General features: G+C 37.2%; 2 protein-coding genes across 5 annotated transcripts in view; one reads left to right on the top strand and one right to left on the bottom strand.

Moving 5' to 3' along the window:
• The window catches only part of Pspc1 (paraspeckle component 1), a 94,690-nt gene extending 90,392 nt beyond the window's left edge, over positions 1-4,298 (top strand). Inside the window, exons 9-11 of one of the 2 annotated variants that reach the window (XR_007346970.1) lie at positions 1,762-1,862; positions 2,100-2,275; positions 4,123-4,298. The gene's annotated coding sequence lies outside the window, so the exon portion shown is untranslated. The remainder of the gene's footprint in view (positions 1-1,761; positions 1,863-2,099; positions 2,276-4,122) is intronic. The other variant, XR_007346971.1, reaches the window with a different exon arrangement.
• Positions 4,299-7,880: 3,582 nt separating this feature from the next.
• The window catches only part of Mphosph8 (M-phase phosphoprotein 8), a 43,345-nt gene continuing 36,248 nt past the window's right edge, over positions 7,881-14,977 (bottom strand). For all 3 annotated transcript variants that reach the window (XM_015499359.2, XM_048801452.1, XM_015499358.2), the window contains 5 exons: positions 13,004-13,158; positions 11,336-11,490; positions 9,677-9,804; positions 8,833-8,916; positions 7,881-8,352 (listed from right to left, as the gene is read on the bottom strand). In XM_015499359.2, coding sequence (XP_015354845.1) covers positions 8,311-8,352; positions 8,833-8,916; positions 9,677-9,804; positions 11,336-11,490; positions 13,004-13,158 — 564 coding nt within the window. In that variant the 3' untranslated portion in view covers positions 7,881-8,310. The remainder of the gene's footprint in view (positions 8,353-8,832; positions 8,917-9,676; positions 9,805-11,335; positions 11,491-13,003; positions 13,159-14,977) is intronic.

Genomic DNA, 14,977 nt, shown 5'->3' on the forward strand with positions numbered 1-14,977 from the left:
TCATCAGATGGATGTACTTGTACAATAGCTCACTGTGACTTTTATCAGGTTTGATTACAATGTACTGTAGGGTGGTACACCTGTAATTCTAGTGACTTGGGACTGTGAAAGTAAGATCACAAGTTTGAGGCCAGTTAGAGCAATTTAGTGAGAACCTGTCTCAAAAATAAACAAAAAATAAAAAGAACTGGGGATGGAGCTTAGTGGCACCTTGTCTCTGGATTCAATCTCTAGTACCCCAAAACAAAACAAAACAAAACAAAACAAAGCAGTGTACTATAAACCTCATTGCTGTAGAGTGCTTGTTTTTGGTTTGTGCATGCTAGGCAAGTGCTGTGAGCCAGGTCCCAATCCTCTAGTGGCTTATTTTTGAATATTGAATGTAAGTATTAAGCTACACTTTTGACTAAATGTTGACAAATAGAACTTGGCAAAATTCTAAGGATTACCTTTCCAAGTTTCTTTAAATTTGATATCTTGTAAATTTCAGATTCAGTTTTGAAAAGTTGAGAAGGCTTAATTTAACATTTTATTCGACTGTCATTGTATTATTAAGAATAATTAAGTAATGCTGTTCAGTTTGGTTTTATGTTTCCATTTATTTTCATTGTCAGCCTTAATTTTACCGAAGGTGGTTAAAAAGATGTTAAAAATTTATGAAACCAGCTTAAGAACACAGATGAATTTATGAGATCTTCAACAAATACCTTGCATAGGGCTGGAGATATAGTTCAATTGATAGAGTGTTTGCCTAGTGTGCTCAAGGCCCTGGGTTTAGTCCCCTGCACCACCAAAAAAAACAAACATAAAAACCTTCCATAGTAGATAGAATGCCAGTTGCTGGTAGAAATTATAAAAAATAATTTTTAATTGATTTGTGACAAACTTTCAAAAAATATTACAGGTTTTTATGGCAGAGACTATGGTTTTTCTATTAGTGAGATGCATTAGCAAATTTCCTATGAAGTACATGTAAAACTCTTGATATGTTTTTCATGAATAAATTTTTGGGGTGGGTAGGAGTGTTTTATACTTCAGGTAACTTTGTGCCCTAAATGAGTTTAGAAAATAATACTTCTCGATTTTTAGGGTAGAGAATTCCAATATTTTGTGGTCATGTACTCCTAACATAAAACTTTTTAAGGTTAACCACAAATTTATATGTTTGTGTACTGCTATTAATATTTCAGTTATTTTATAGAACCATACATTTTATAAGGATGAGATAATTTAAACCTGTTTCCACAGAAAAATCTTGGGTGTGTGCTTTTTTGGACAACATTGGTCCAAGGTAGGAAGTGTCTTTTTCTGATAGTGCACAACAAAAATATGTGTATGTTCTGCTTTGGCACAAGTAGAATAAGATTTTGTAGGTATAGTAGGAATCTATCTTTGTTACATTGAGAGAGCAATAATCCTTTTATACGAGGGCCTGTGGAAATTGGGACTTGGCAAAAAAGTTTTCTTACAATATTTTTAAAATCCTACCAGATTTAAAAATTACTATTTAGGATTTAATAGTGTTTTATGCCAAAACAAAATTAATCTAAATTTTAAGTTTGCATACTTAGAGGAAATGGGGCATATTTTAAATTGAAGGAAAATCTTCATTTAATGAAAATTAGGTCCTTTCATAATGGAAACTTTATACCGCAAAATGGTATCTTAATAGAATCTTGGTTATTGTTAAGAACTTTGAAGAGATGAGTTAAAACTTCTGAAGTCAAATTTTAAAAGGCTGAATCTGATTTGTGTTTCTAGGGTAATAAAAGACGACATGGATGAAGCTTCTGAAACTCCAGCTTCCAGTATAATTCAGAAGAGTTAAAGACCAAAAATGCTACAACCATACTTTATTTCAGGTCAGTCAGCATCTGTACATTGATGCCAAGTTTTTATTTATTTTTAATTTTCCCATTCTTCCTAATTCTGTTGACTATAATAAACATAGATACATGCTAATAAACATGTAATGTAATCTTTATAACAAAATTGGCATAGGCACATTTTATCCTGATACCTTCAGCAAATATTACTTTAAATGTATTTCTTTCCTAGCCACTTTATCTGGTGATGGCAAACATTCTGTCCTGTTTTAGCTTCTGTAGGTGTGGTGCTGGAGACAAGTGATGGCATTGCCTGAGAGCTTATTAGAAATGCAGGATCTGCAGGCCAGACTCAGAATGATCTCCTGAATCAGAATGTCCATTTTAACAAGGCCCCAGAAGGTGTGAGCACATTGAGAAGCACTGATGGGTCCCATATCCTTTCTAAGGTATTGAATATGAGCTCATGCACCACAAAATTGACAGCTGTTTTGCTTATTGTTTTCCAACTCTAGAAAGTTAATCTTGGGCTTTGGTTATGAAATGTGGCTCTGAGCAACATCATTGAGAAACTTATTAAGAATATACATTCTTAGACCCCATCCCCAGAACACTTTGGGGATGTTTTCTTAAAGCCTTTAGGTGATTGGTGGTTGAACCATCAATCAGGGAATTACTAATTTAAAAGAATTGCTCTGGGGCTGAGGTTGTGGCTCAGCGGTAGAGTGCTTGCTAGCACATCTCTGTGTGAGGCCCTGGGTTCGATCCTCAGCACCACATAAAAAAAGTAAATAAACAAAATAAAAGCCATGGTCCCTTAAAAAAAAAAAGAAAGAAAGAAAGAATTGCCCTATCAAATATGTTTGTAGAATTGCCCTTTCAAATGTTTGTAGAGAATAACTTGATATACATATGGGCATTTTGTTGGGATTAAATTTTCAAATGGCTGTATATGTATATACCCTTCCTTAAATAAAATGTGAAGCAATCTCAAAATATATAGATAATGGAAAATCTAATGTACAGAGGTATCTTTGCTACACATCAAAGCTGTGGCATTAAGTGGCCTTTAAACAGAGGTAGAAAGAAATTTTATGTTTATCAAATGACTTTGTCATTGATTGGTTAAAATAACTGCCATTTGTTATAGATTTCATTTTCTAAGAATGTTAGTGGAAATAAATAAAGATAAGAAAGTTAAGTAATCAAAATGCCAAATATATTGCTGGGCTTGGTGGCACACACCTGTAATCCTCCTCAGGAAACTGAAGAGGGAGGATCACTAGTTCAAAGCCAGCCTCAGCAATGGCAAGGTGTTAAGCAACTCAGTGAGACCTTGTCTCTGAATAAAATATAAAATAGGGTGGGGGGGGTGGCTCTGTGGTTGAGTGCCTGGGTTCAGTCCCTGGTACCAAAAAAAAAAAAAAGAAAAAGAAAAAAGACAATGTATAATTCTAGTGAAGGCTATAGACGCTGCTTTTATTATAAGAAGTTAAGAAATACCCTACCCCAAGATCAAACCCAATGCCATGTGCTCCTAAAGCAGTTTCTTCTTTAGGTTTTTTGAAGCACACCCAAGACTAGGTATGAGCTTTGTGACAGAGTGCTTGCTCAGTATGTTCAAGGATCAGGTTAAGCCCCAGCACCACAATGGAGGGTGTGTGTGTGAGAGACACACACAGAGAGACATGACTCAAGAAATTTTCACTTTGTATTACAGAATCCCCTGAAGGGTTTGTTAGAAAGTGCTCCTGGGCTCTCTGAGACAGAAGCCTAAGAATGTACATTTTAGCTCCCAAGTGATGCAACCTTGCACTGGGACATTTTCTTTTATAGTATATCTCTAGGTATTTAGATAATGAATGTATCAGCTCACTTTAGGTAAAACCAGTGGCCTGAGCCACTGGATTAAAGAACAATTTTATAGGTCAAATGTACTAATTCAAATTGTGAATATTTTTTACATCTGCTGTTCCATGATTCTAGTCCAGCAAATTATTTTTAGAGCTGGATATGGTGTTGTGTGCTTGTAGTCTGACTCAGGAACCTGGGACAGGAAGATTGCAAGTAAGTGAAGCAACTTAGCACTCTGTCTCAAAATAAAAAAGGGCTGAGGATGTGTCTCAGTGGTGAAGCACTGAATGGGTTTAAAGTGGGTTAAATCTTCAGTACTAAGAACAAAAACAAAAACCTTTAGAATGAAACCTTTTTAAATTTTTTTATTTAAATAAAACCTTCTGTAATAAAAATATACTATGGATATTACTTCTTGCTAACCAAACAATTTCTTTTTCAGGTCAAATCACTGGAGAAACAAGCCAGAAAACACTATGGATTCTTCCACATGAACAATTTATAGATGAATGAGTAATCATAACACTCTGTGTCCCAGGGCAACATTTTCTGCAGTTAAAAGTGGTTATCTAGATCATAAACTTAAGTTTCCAAATTAAATCTAGGTGTTACCTACTACTTGGTGTGGTGGTGGTCTTACTGGCTGATTTTGAAAAATATTATGGTACAGCCCACAAACTCAAAAATTATGAGTTTTCAAACTTCCTTACTGAAACCACTAGAAGACTATGATCATCCTCTCTGTCATGAAATTTTAGACTGAAGAAATTTTCTGCATTGGGGTGGAGGCAAGCTCAATAGTATAGGGCTTGGGCTGGGGATGTGGCTCAAGCGGTAGCGCGCTCGCCTGGCATGTGTGCGGCCCGGGTTCAATACTCAGTACCACATACAAACAAAGATGTTGTGTGTGCCGAAAACTAAAAAATAAATAAATATTAAAATTAAAAAAAAATAGTATAGGGCTTATCTGTTGTGCGCAAAGTCCTGGGTTCAATCATCTGCACCAAGATAAAGCAGATGATTTAACTCAGGGCATGCATTTAACTGAGGGCTATGAGCAAAGGTGTGTAGTGAATTATGTAATGCTTAGATTTCAGTTGACTGGTAAGGTTTCTTTCATACCTTGAGGGAAAATTAGGGTTAGGAATCCCAGCTGTGTTCTGTAAGGAGCATAATCTGCCAATCAGAATGTGGATTTCATCAATGAGCCTTTGTTTAACTCTACTTATTAAGATTTGACACCTGTAGTTATATACTTTTAAAGCTTAAAATTTTAGGAGTTTATGTTAATTTCATCAGTATTGAGCATTTTCAAAATTCTTCATCTTGTTATTTCATGAATTGGATTTTTGTCATCCTGCTCTTTCCCTATATTTTGCTGATTGCTCTCCTTGAGCGTTTTTGCTTCTCCCAGTTTATATGCCAAACAGTTTCTCTTTTCTAAGTGCTTTCTTAGTCATTTGATTGTTCTGACTCTTGCTAGCACTGACATGTTAACATCCATGACCAAGTGTATATATAGCTCCTTGTATAAAGGTGATATATAAACTAGTACTCAAAAGGTAACACCTGAACTTCAAATTGAAGAAACCTGATCATCATACCAAATCAGATTCTACCAATTTAGAATATCAAGATGGAGCTAGGCACAGTGGTGCACACCTATAATCCCAGTAGCTCAGGAGGATTGTGAGTTCAAAGCCAGCCTCAGTAACTTAGTAAGGTCTTAAGCAACTCAGCGAGGCTAAATAAAATATATAAATGGGCTGGGAGGCCTCAGATTAATGCCCCTGGGTTCAATCCATGGGACTCCCAATAATTTAAAAAATTAGGGTAAAAATAGATAAATAAATTTGTTCCTGAACTGAAAACTAGCTCCCTATCATTGTTCAACATTTGTAAATTCACTTTCTTGGGTACTAGGTATTGCAGAGAATGTGTGATATACTTTCTACTGCAGTCACTAGTAAAATAGGTCTTAAAGTAACCCAGTTACTTTTGTCCTTCCCTCTATATACACTGGAAAATAATGTCACAGAGGAAAATGATGCTTTTTTTTTTTTTAAGTTAGGGTAATAAAAGATTACTTTTTTTTTTTTTTTTAGTGAAACATGGCAAAAGTGATGCATTCCATTTGTTGTGGTTATCTAGTCCTTAGAGTGCCCATTATTGTACATAGTTGAAATATACAAGGACATTACTTTGGCCATGTAAAAGTCTTAATATAAGCAGCATTATCAAAGGATTGCTACCTCACTAGAGAACTTGCTTATGAGCAATCAATAGCTTGCCAGGGAATTTTTAGTTGATTGAAGTCCTCTTCATTATGCAGAACTTCAGAATTTAATTATTTTTACTTACCCACAAACACAAGTGGGCTTTTTGTCCATCTATTGAAAAACTATGGGTTAGAGCAAAATAACTGTTAAATTGTGTGGGTTCATATTCTGTTTCTACTAAATGTACAACTTACTGTCACGTCTGGGGAAAGCTGTTAGTACATTAAGTTTCATGTTTTGGTCAAATTAACTTGTCCACATTCCTAGTCGAGTTTTGCCTGTTGACTTACTACAGCTTCCACATTTGTCTAGTATACTAAACTCTAGAGGAACTATACAGATTTCCTAATTGGTTTGCAGGTTAGACAGCCCTATCTCCTTGATGAAATGGATCACTTTGTAATGTTTTCCTATAAGGCTGTTCAACTTAGGGATAATTTTGAGGCAAATTTTACTTCGAGATTCTTTTATATGTCATTGATTATTAATCCCTTATTGTACCCGCACCATTACTAACACAGACCTCCTAATTTCCCCCCAGAAAGCTATGAAATCAGAATACTAGAATGCTGAGTTGAAAAGGTTCAATCCCAGCCATCAGTTAGCTAGAAAGAAGTCCTGAGACTTTATATATTTAAGATATAAAGGAGGGGCTGGGGCTGTGTAGCTCAGAGGCAAAGCACTTGCCTCGCACGTGGGAGGCACTGGGTTCAATTGTCAGCACCACATAAAGATATTGTGTCCATATACAACTAAGAAATAGGAAACATTTTTTAATGCAGAGTAATACTCCATTGTGTATAAATGCCACATTTTTTTTTATCCATTCGTCTATTGAAGGGCATCTAGGTTGNTTTTGAATTAACTAAAATGACAAAATCATAGAATTTACAGGGAAATGGATGGCATTAGAGCAGATTATGCTAAGTGAAGCTAGCCAATCCCTAAAAAACAAATGCCAAATGTCTTCTTTGATATAAGGAGAGTAACAAAGAACAGAGTAGGGTCAAAGAGCATGAGAAGAAGATTAACATTAAACAGGGATGAGAGGTGGGAGGGAAAGGGAGAGAGAAGGGAAATTGCATGGAAATGGAAGGAGACCCTCAGAGTTATACAAAAGTACATACAAGAGGAAGTGAGGGGAAAGGGAAAAATAATACAAGGGGGACAAATGAATGTCAGTAGAGGGAGCAGAGAGAGAAGAGGGGAGGGGAGGGGAGGGGGGATAGTAGAGGATAGGAAAGGCAGCAGAACACAACAGACACTAGTATGGCAATATGTAATTCAATGGATGTGTAACTGATGTGATTCTGCAATCTGTATATGGGGTAAAAATGGGAGCTCATAACCCACTTGAATCAAAGTGTGAAATAATGATATATCAAGAACTATGTAATGTTTTGAACAACCAACAATAAAAAATTAAAAAAAAAAAGAAATAGGAAACAGACCAAGATCGTGTTTTATTGAGGAAAAAGAAAAAAGTGGTTTTAGGATATAAACTCAAAATGATTTTCTGAAATATTTACACAACGTGTACTGTGTGAAACTTTTATTTCACATAATGAGAAACTAATGAACTCAACAATTGCTTGAAGAGGTCATGAGGTCTGTGGCAGTCCCTTCCTGCAAGGGACAATGTGGCATCCAATAATGTAGTGGCATAACAAGGCTCACCTGAGACCCAATGCCAATCTTCCTAGTCATGTTCAAAAAGGGTACAGGAAATGGCTTTTCAAAATTACTTGATAGAAGTTCACATTTTATGTTCATAGGCCTCACACAGTCTTAGTTTAAATTCTTGCTGCATTTGAAAGGTTAAGCAGGCACTGCACCTTTACAAAAGTATTGTCACCTCCATCCTTTCTGATAGGGGAACCTCTATATTAATTACCCCATTACCACATTATATCAGTCATCCTTCACGGCCAGAAAATTCACTTTATTCAGTGCTTGGATGATTTGAATACAGATGCCTCCTTTTCTGTAAGTAAATGCTTTGCATCTTTTTTTTTTTTTTCTTAACACAGAGATTCACCAAGGACAGTAGAAAATTGAGTCAAAAAAGTCTTGTTCTTTAATTTTCTTAAATAATCCTCATGTATCTTTCCACATTGTGGAAAAAAAGAAATATGCAGTCTGGATATAATGCTAAGATTGCAGAATACTGGCACACATCTGTATTTTATATGTATTATAGTCTGACACTAACAGATGACAGGCTTATACTGCAAGAAGTTTACAGATGAAACTTTACATTTGAAAGTTTTAGATGTGCCAGAATTCCAAACTGCTCCAAAAAGAGTACATAGGACTAGGTCTGAAAGTAACTCCATCCCAGTTCTGTTTGGTCACTGCAGCTGCACTCTGTATGCACCTATCAGCAGCTTAACCTAGGGAAAGGAAAAATGTATGCATTAGTACAGAACTACAATTTCCCTTTCTCACAAGAAAGAACAACATTGCCAAGACTTCAGTCATTGCTATTTTAATAAAAAAAATTCCAAGTGTTTATAATTTGTTTTTGTTACTTCATTATATTATCAGATCTGTTTTAATCCAGCTTCCTTTCACATGGAGAGGTGATGGTCTAGACATAACAATGGCAGTACCAATGCCTAAAACAGGGGTTACAACTGCTAGACAGAGATGTTCTCAGATTTAACCTTCATCCCATTCCTGCCACATTGTCTTACAAATTTTTCAAGTCAGACCCCCATGCATCCAGTACTCTTAACCATAAGGAATACTCCTCTCCATGACAGGCACACTGAAATTTCCAGAGACTAAGATAATTTTTTTCTAAATGATCACCAAATATCATGGGACAGCAACCTGAGTAGTAATGCTAAACATGAAACGAGGACTCTTACCTTGGCAGAGGGTGCTTCTGTCAACCTTATAAAGAGCTTATTGGGGCCTGCAACAGGGCTGAAGGAGTAAACAAAATGACTATCCTAGAGTAGAAGGAGACAAGGAAACAAAGTTAGCATTTTTTCAGACAAACCTCAACATCTACAGATTATAACTTTAGTACTAGGGATTCTCACAATGGTTAGATAAGCACTCTACTGCTCAGCTACACCCCCAACCCTTATGTATTTCAATTTTGAAACAGGGTCTCACTAAGTAGCCCAGACTGGCCTCGAATTTGTAATCCTCATCCCTCAGCTTCTCCATTCCAATGGAGAATCGTGTATAAATCAGTGTCCTACAATTTCTTTTCCTTTGATTTAAAAAGATACAAATCATAGAAACAATATCCAGAAAAAATGTCTCATTCAGCCCAAGGAAACAATTTTTGAAGTGGCAAAAGAAGTATATAAAGATTCTTCAAGATCTTTTACTTATGATGTCCAAAAATTTATAGCCACTGAAAGATAATGACTAAAATGAGCATAAATACAACCAGTATATACAATGGTTGTATTTAGGAATTTGAGGCATTAAAGTTTCCTAAATTTTAAGTAAATATTTTTTTGGAATTATGATGGTAAGAGATCTGATATTCGAAATTGGTACTTTATGGTATTCTTATGTCCTAAGAATTTACATTCAGAACAATGTTGGTTCTAAGACAATATGGAAACATTGACAAAAATTTAGGATGAGTATGTGAATTTGCTCATTCCCAACAAGTGGTATATAGATATAAATTTAAGTAATATGAGCTTTTAGTTAGAAGAACTTTCAGTATTGGACTACAGAAATTCTTACCAGAAAAACAGGAAGTTGAAATTTATCATTTAAAACTACAGCTTGTACACTGCATGGTCCACAGAGCCGAGCAATAACTTCTTTACCCAAAAAGTTTGCATGAAAAATAAAGAGGAGGATGCCAGAGCCTGAGGGAGGGAAGGACAAGGGAGTTATTAACTTCCAGACCCTGAGGCAAGGCACCCCTGCAAGATGGGAGTCTCAATGAGACTCCACCCAAAATTTATGGAAGACCCTCACTCTTCCACTTGTCTTTTCAAGCTACTGGAAGTATGACACAGATTTAGCTCTCTAGCTTCATAATGCGACTTTCCCTTGCCTAAAGCACAGAGGATCAAAGGCCTGCAAAGAACGTAAGGGCAGTCTTTACTTTTAGCACCACTATCAAGAAGCAAACAGGATGTGAGGTTGTTTTTGTAACTTTGGGGCAGGGAGCACAGACAGCCCTCACTAGGGCCTGCAGTGAATTACTGGCAGAAGAATCACAACTCTTGCTTTAAGGACAGATTTCTGTTTCTGCCAAACAAAATGACTACATAAGTGTCTTAGAGGAGTGTTGTTCATTAATTCTACTGAGGTAAGAGTTGTTTCAATAAAAAAATCATATTAACTGTAGCTCTTAAGAAGCCATGGTTGGTCTATCTAAATAAACTCATCTATAATGTAGATGAATTTAAATATCTAAAACTTTTAATGTGCTTACAAATCACAAGACTGACAGAAGGGCCAGTCTGGGCCTGTGAGCCTACTGCTTGTCTTTAGACCACATTCAAGGATCAGGGTTTAGAAAAATCTATCAGGGTATTAATTTAAGGATGACAGGGCAGCTTTGTAGGATTTCAGATGAATAATAAGAATTTCATAGGATTCAGACATTGTAAACTTGCAGCAATTAACAAAACAAAAATAAACTTGGTAGGCCCATCAGTCTAGTCATGTCAGTTCCACCAAATAGCCCATCCCAATAATGTCTGGGTGAATAGTCAAAACTACAAAGTATGACTTCAATGCTGAGTTCACTGAACACTAACGTTATAATTGGCTATCTTTAATTGGTGTAACTGGACTTAATTTTCTTTAATACATTTTTCACTGATGAATACACACTTTTCAAATAGAGGTTGGAGACTTAACAAAAAGCCAGAGCCCTGCTTCTTATCTATAGCCAGAGACAGCGTTATCTGTACCTTCTGTATGCAGCCTCTTTGTCCTAAAGAAGGGTCATGGTCTTCCTAAACAGGAGCTTTTAAGCAGTGGCTAGAAAGCAGGGCTGTAGTTTACATTTCTGTTTACTAAAATTTATGGGGAAAGACTTTTCTTTTTAAAGGGGCAAAAATTATTAGTAGTAACAATTCTAGCTTAGAATATTTAAACTATTTTTAGTAATGCTCTAAAAACAGTTATAATTATTAAGACTCAACTCCCATACATTTTAAACAGGGTTAACAGTATTCTGAGGACCCTTCAACATTGCCTGGGATTGTGGCTCAGTGGGGTCTCTTTTCTGCCACAGCAGCTCTGCTGCTAATTTTATTTTACATAATTATTATACATAATGGCACTTCCTTCAGGTTTTGTTCAAAGAAAGAGTTGTGAAAATCAGTTGATAATTGTGACACTTCAAACTGAAAGAAGCATGAGGATAAAGTATAGGTTTACCTTCTGGTATGTTTTGTGGAGGTTTATAATTGAAATCTGTTGAGAAATCTGGCCCCTCACAGAGTCGATGGCATGCTATTGGGAATACAGGTTCCAGTAGAGCAAGACGAGCTTCAAAGTAATCCTTGATTGTCTCTTCTGCCACTCTTGAAAGCCTAGTAAGAGGACAGGACTAGAGCTGTTAATGTAGATGAGTTTAAATATTGCATTATACTGCATAAACAAGAATGTTAATGAACTTTAAAAAAACGTTTAGTGGAACGTTAGCTAGTCTAATTTGATAATTACACATGGTATACATGTATCAAATTATTACAAAGGTATCCCATAATTTGTACAATTAAAATTTCAGAAAATATATATTAACATAGAAAAGAACAAGACAATTTATAATTTAGAACAACAATCTGCCTGCCCAGATTGAACGTTTTATTCCTCATCTTGCTCCTCTGCTCTTTTCCTCTTGCACTGGGTACTGACATAATGTACTGTGAATCCGTCTCACTGGAATTTAAGTTCCAAGATGGGAATTGTTTTCCCTACTGCTGCCTCTATATTCCTGGTACAAAGAAAGACTGTGCTTAAATAAATACTTGCCTAATGACAAATGAAAAATCAAAATTGAGAGCCCCTCAATCCTGGAAAACAGGAACACTGGCCAGTGGCTGGATCCTTGCAGCTATCCCATGTGGACAGAAGAGATGAACTGGCTTTCTGAGATTCCCAGCAGCTATATAAGGCACGCTGTGGAGCAGGCAGTTGGAGATGCCAGCACAGGGCCTTTTTGGCCTTTGGTTTCTTGTCTAAGATGTATTTTCTGTTCAGAACACAGATGCTATGTCTGGAATTACAGCAGCACTCTTGCAGAGACCAAGAACCTAGTGATTTCTTAATATAGTGAGATTAGGTGGTGAGAAGAATGGCTCATCCTCCTGGGGCTGCCTACCCTAAGATACTTCTTGTATAGAAAATAAGCACTTTACTTTCTGCAGTTATTAGCTTCTATTTCTAGAATTTCTGGCAAGTCTTACCAAAAGAATTTTTGTTTTTTGTTGTTTTTGCAGTGCCTGGGATGGAACCCAGGGTACTTGCACATGCTTGGCAGGAGCTCAATGCACGCCGAGCACGCCTTGGAGGGGTTACACACCCCCGGCCCACCAAGAAAATTCTTAAGTGATTAAAAAAAAATTGCATTATAAAGTATGAACTTTGAATAAAATAAAATTTAGAATTCAGGGGCTGGGGTTATGGCTCAGCAGTAGAGGGCTCGCCTCGCATGTGCAAGGCCCTGGGTTCGATCCTCAGCACCACGTAAAAATAAATAGCAGTTACTATGTACAACTACAAAAAATAAATATTAATGATAGTGTGGGAGGCTGTGGAAATAGCAGGGCAGCAATAAACCTAAAATTGCTTTAAAAAATAATTTTGAGAAAATGTCAGCCAAATTAAGTTCATACTTAAGATTTTAAGGCAATACTCTCGTATATGCCAATGTTATGTTCAAATTTTCTAAGACTTTCATAATTCATCTACTAATAAAAGAAACCCATTGGGACACATACTTAACCTTTTTCTAAGCAGTTGTCTCACATTTCAATTATGAAGTATCCAAATAGATACATAATACTATAAGACTTAACCATGGTACCATCACTTCATACTTACGTCTCTAAATGGCTCTTCAGCAAATCATACACAAGCACATTGTTACACTGCTTTGCAAAATGCAGCGCACTATTTTGGTGCTTTGACAAAATATTGCAGTCAGCTCCACATTCAATTACAAGCCGTACAATGTCTGAATTTCCTCTTTTACAGGCCTATGTCAGGAAAAGAGTAATAATTTACCCACTTGTAAACTGTAACTACAAATTAGTGTCAGTCTCTCTTTCACACATGCTTAGGAGTTCTTTGGGAAAAGGGCAGGGCATGATGGAGAAGGGGCAAGACAATAGGGGGCCAGGTCTCAGCAAGTGTTAGCAACTGTGCGGCATACTGCATGTACCACTAGACCTCCCTGACACACTCACCAGGGTGTACTTGTCTGCCAACACTTTGCCCAGGCTCTCCAGACTCCCACCTGCCATCCTCCTTTCACTCCCCTGGTCTTTCCCACACTTTGGCTTTTCTTATATTTCTGTCTCTTATTTTCAACCTGTGGCTAGGCTACAGTTACTGTCACTAAGAATGATGACTCACACATATGAATTTCTACCCACACCTGTCTCCTAGGCTGTGGGTTCCTCATCCTAAGTGAAATGCCTGCCGAACAGCTGAATGCCCTATCTCCTGCTTGCCTCTGTGCTGCTTACACTCCCAACTTAGAACAAGGCCTCACCTGTTACCATAATCTGTGAATCCTATAAAGTTGTAGAACTAATCTACTTTTACCCCTGTCGCAATTTAGGTATAGACCGCCATTTTTTCACTTAATTTTAGAAGCCTGCCTAAAAACTGCCGGTCTTTTCACCAATCCATTCTCCCTCATCACTAAGGACTATTAAAACATCCAATTGATCCTTTAATCTGATGATCTCTTTCTCCATCTACCTTTCAGTAGCTCCAAAGTCCCCTCAAGATTCATTCCCAGTTCCTCCTCAAGCTGTATTAAGTGCTGGTGTCCACTCCTCCTCTCCCCTCCCTGCTATGGAGGTGTCAGTGCCTGCTGTTCAGATGCACTCAGTGGTTTGTCAATGAGATGATTCTTTGAGGTACCATCTCTGGTTTACATGTATGGCAATAACATACATAAAGGAAGAGTAAAGACTCAAAAGCTCAGGCTGTTGAACAAAATGACATTTTCATGAACCAAAAATGAAAAAGAAAAAACAAAAAACCTACATAGTTTAGACCCCAACTGTGGTCAAAGATCAGAAAGGGCTAGTAGCCTGTGTCCTTAGAGCAGCAGGCTCAGAACAAAACTCAGTGCCAGGCCTGCTGCAGAGCCAGGAGTCACACTGTGATCTGGTCATACTTGACAAGTTTAGAACCAGGTGTCAGATCCCTCCTTGGATCACAACTTACATAAAGTTGCATCTCCCAGTTAGGAGATGGGAAGACAAGAGCCATCTACAGTTTGGTGTCTGGACCTGTTATGTCCTAACACCATGCTAGGTCATGAATATGGAACTGTCAGAGAGGAATGAACCATACTGGGTTGGGCCCTGAGAGGCAAATCAAACCTGCTACATAGAGAGCAATACTGGGGGCCTCCAACCACCTGCCACTCAAAATACATCTGCAAACTGCAATTCCAAAGGAAATAGATTTATCAATACAAAATAATACTAAACCGACAGCACATCATGCTTTCCTAGTCCCATGCCTCTGAACATTGATCTAACATGATTACTGCCATCTTGTTTGTAGTTGCCATTATGTCACTATGTGACTCCAGCACACATCTCAAACCCTACTAAATAAAGTTGGCAGGCTAGGGGTATATCTTAGTGATAGAGCACTTGCCTAGCATGTGTGAGGCCTGGGGTTCCATTCCTAGCAGAGTTTTTTTTTGTTTTTAAAGCCAAGTATATGGTCTTATGCCATTAAACATGTTAATAGTTTTTGAGAAAGGCAAAAACTTGGCTTATCATATACACCCCTTCTTCTTGTCTTAGCGTATGGGGAATCCACCTGTCT

The sequence above is a fragment of the Marmota marmota genome, unplaced genomic scaffold, assembly GCF_001458135.2.
Source record: "Marmota marmota marmota unplaced genomic scaffold, marMar, whole genome shotgun sequence".
Lineage (NCBI taxonomy): Eukaryota > Metazoa > Chordata > Mammalia > Rodentia > Sciuridae > Marmota > Marmota marmota.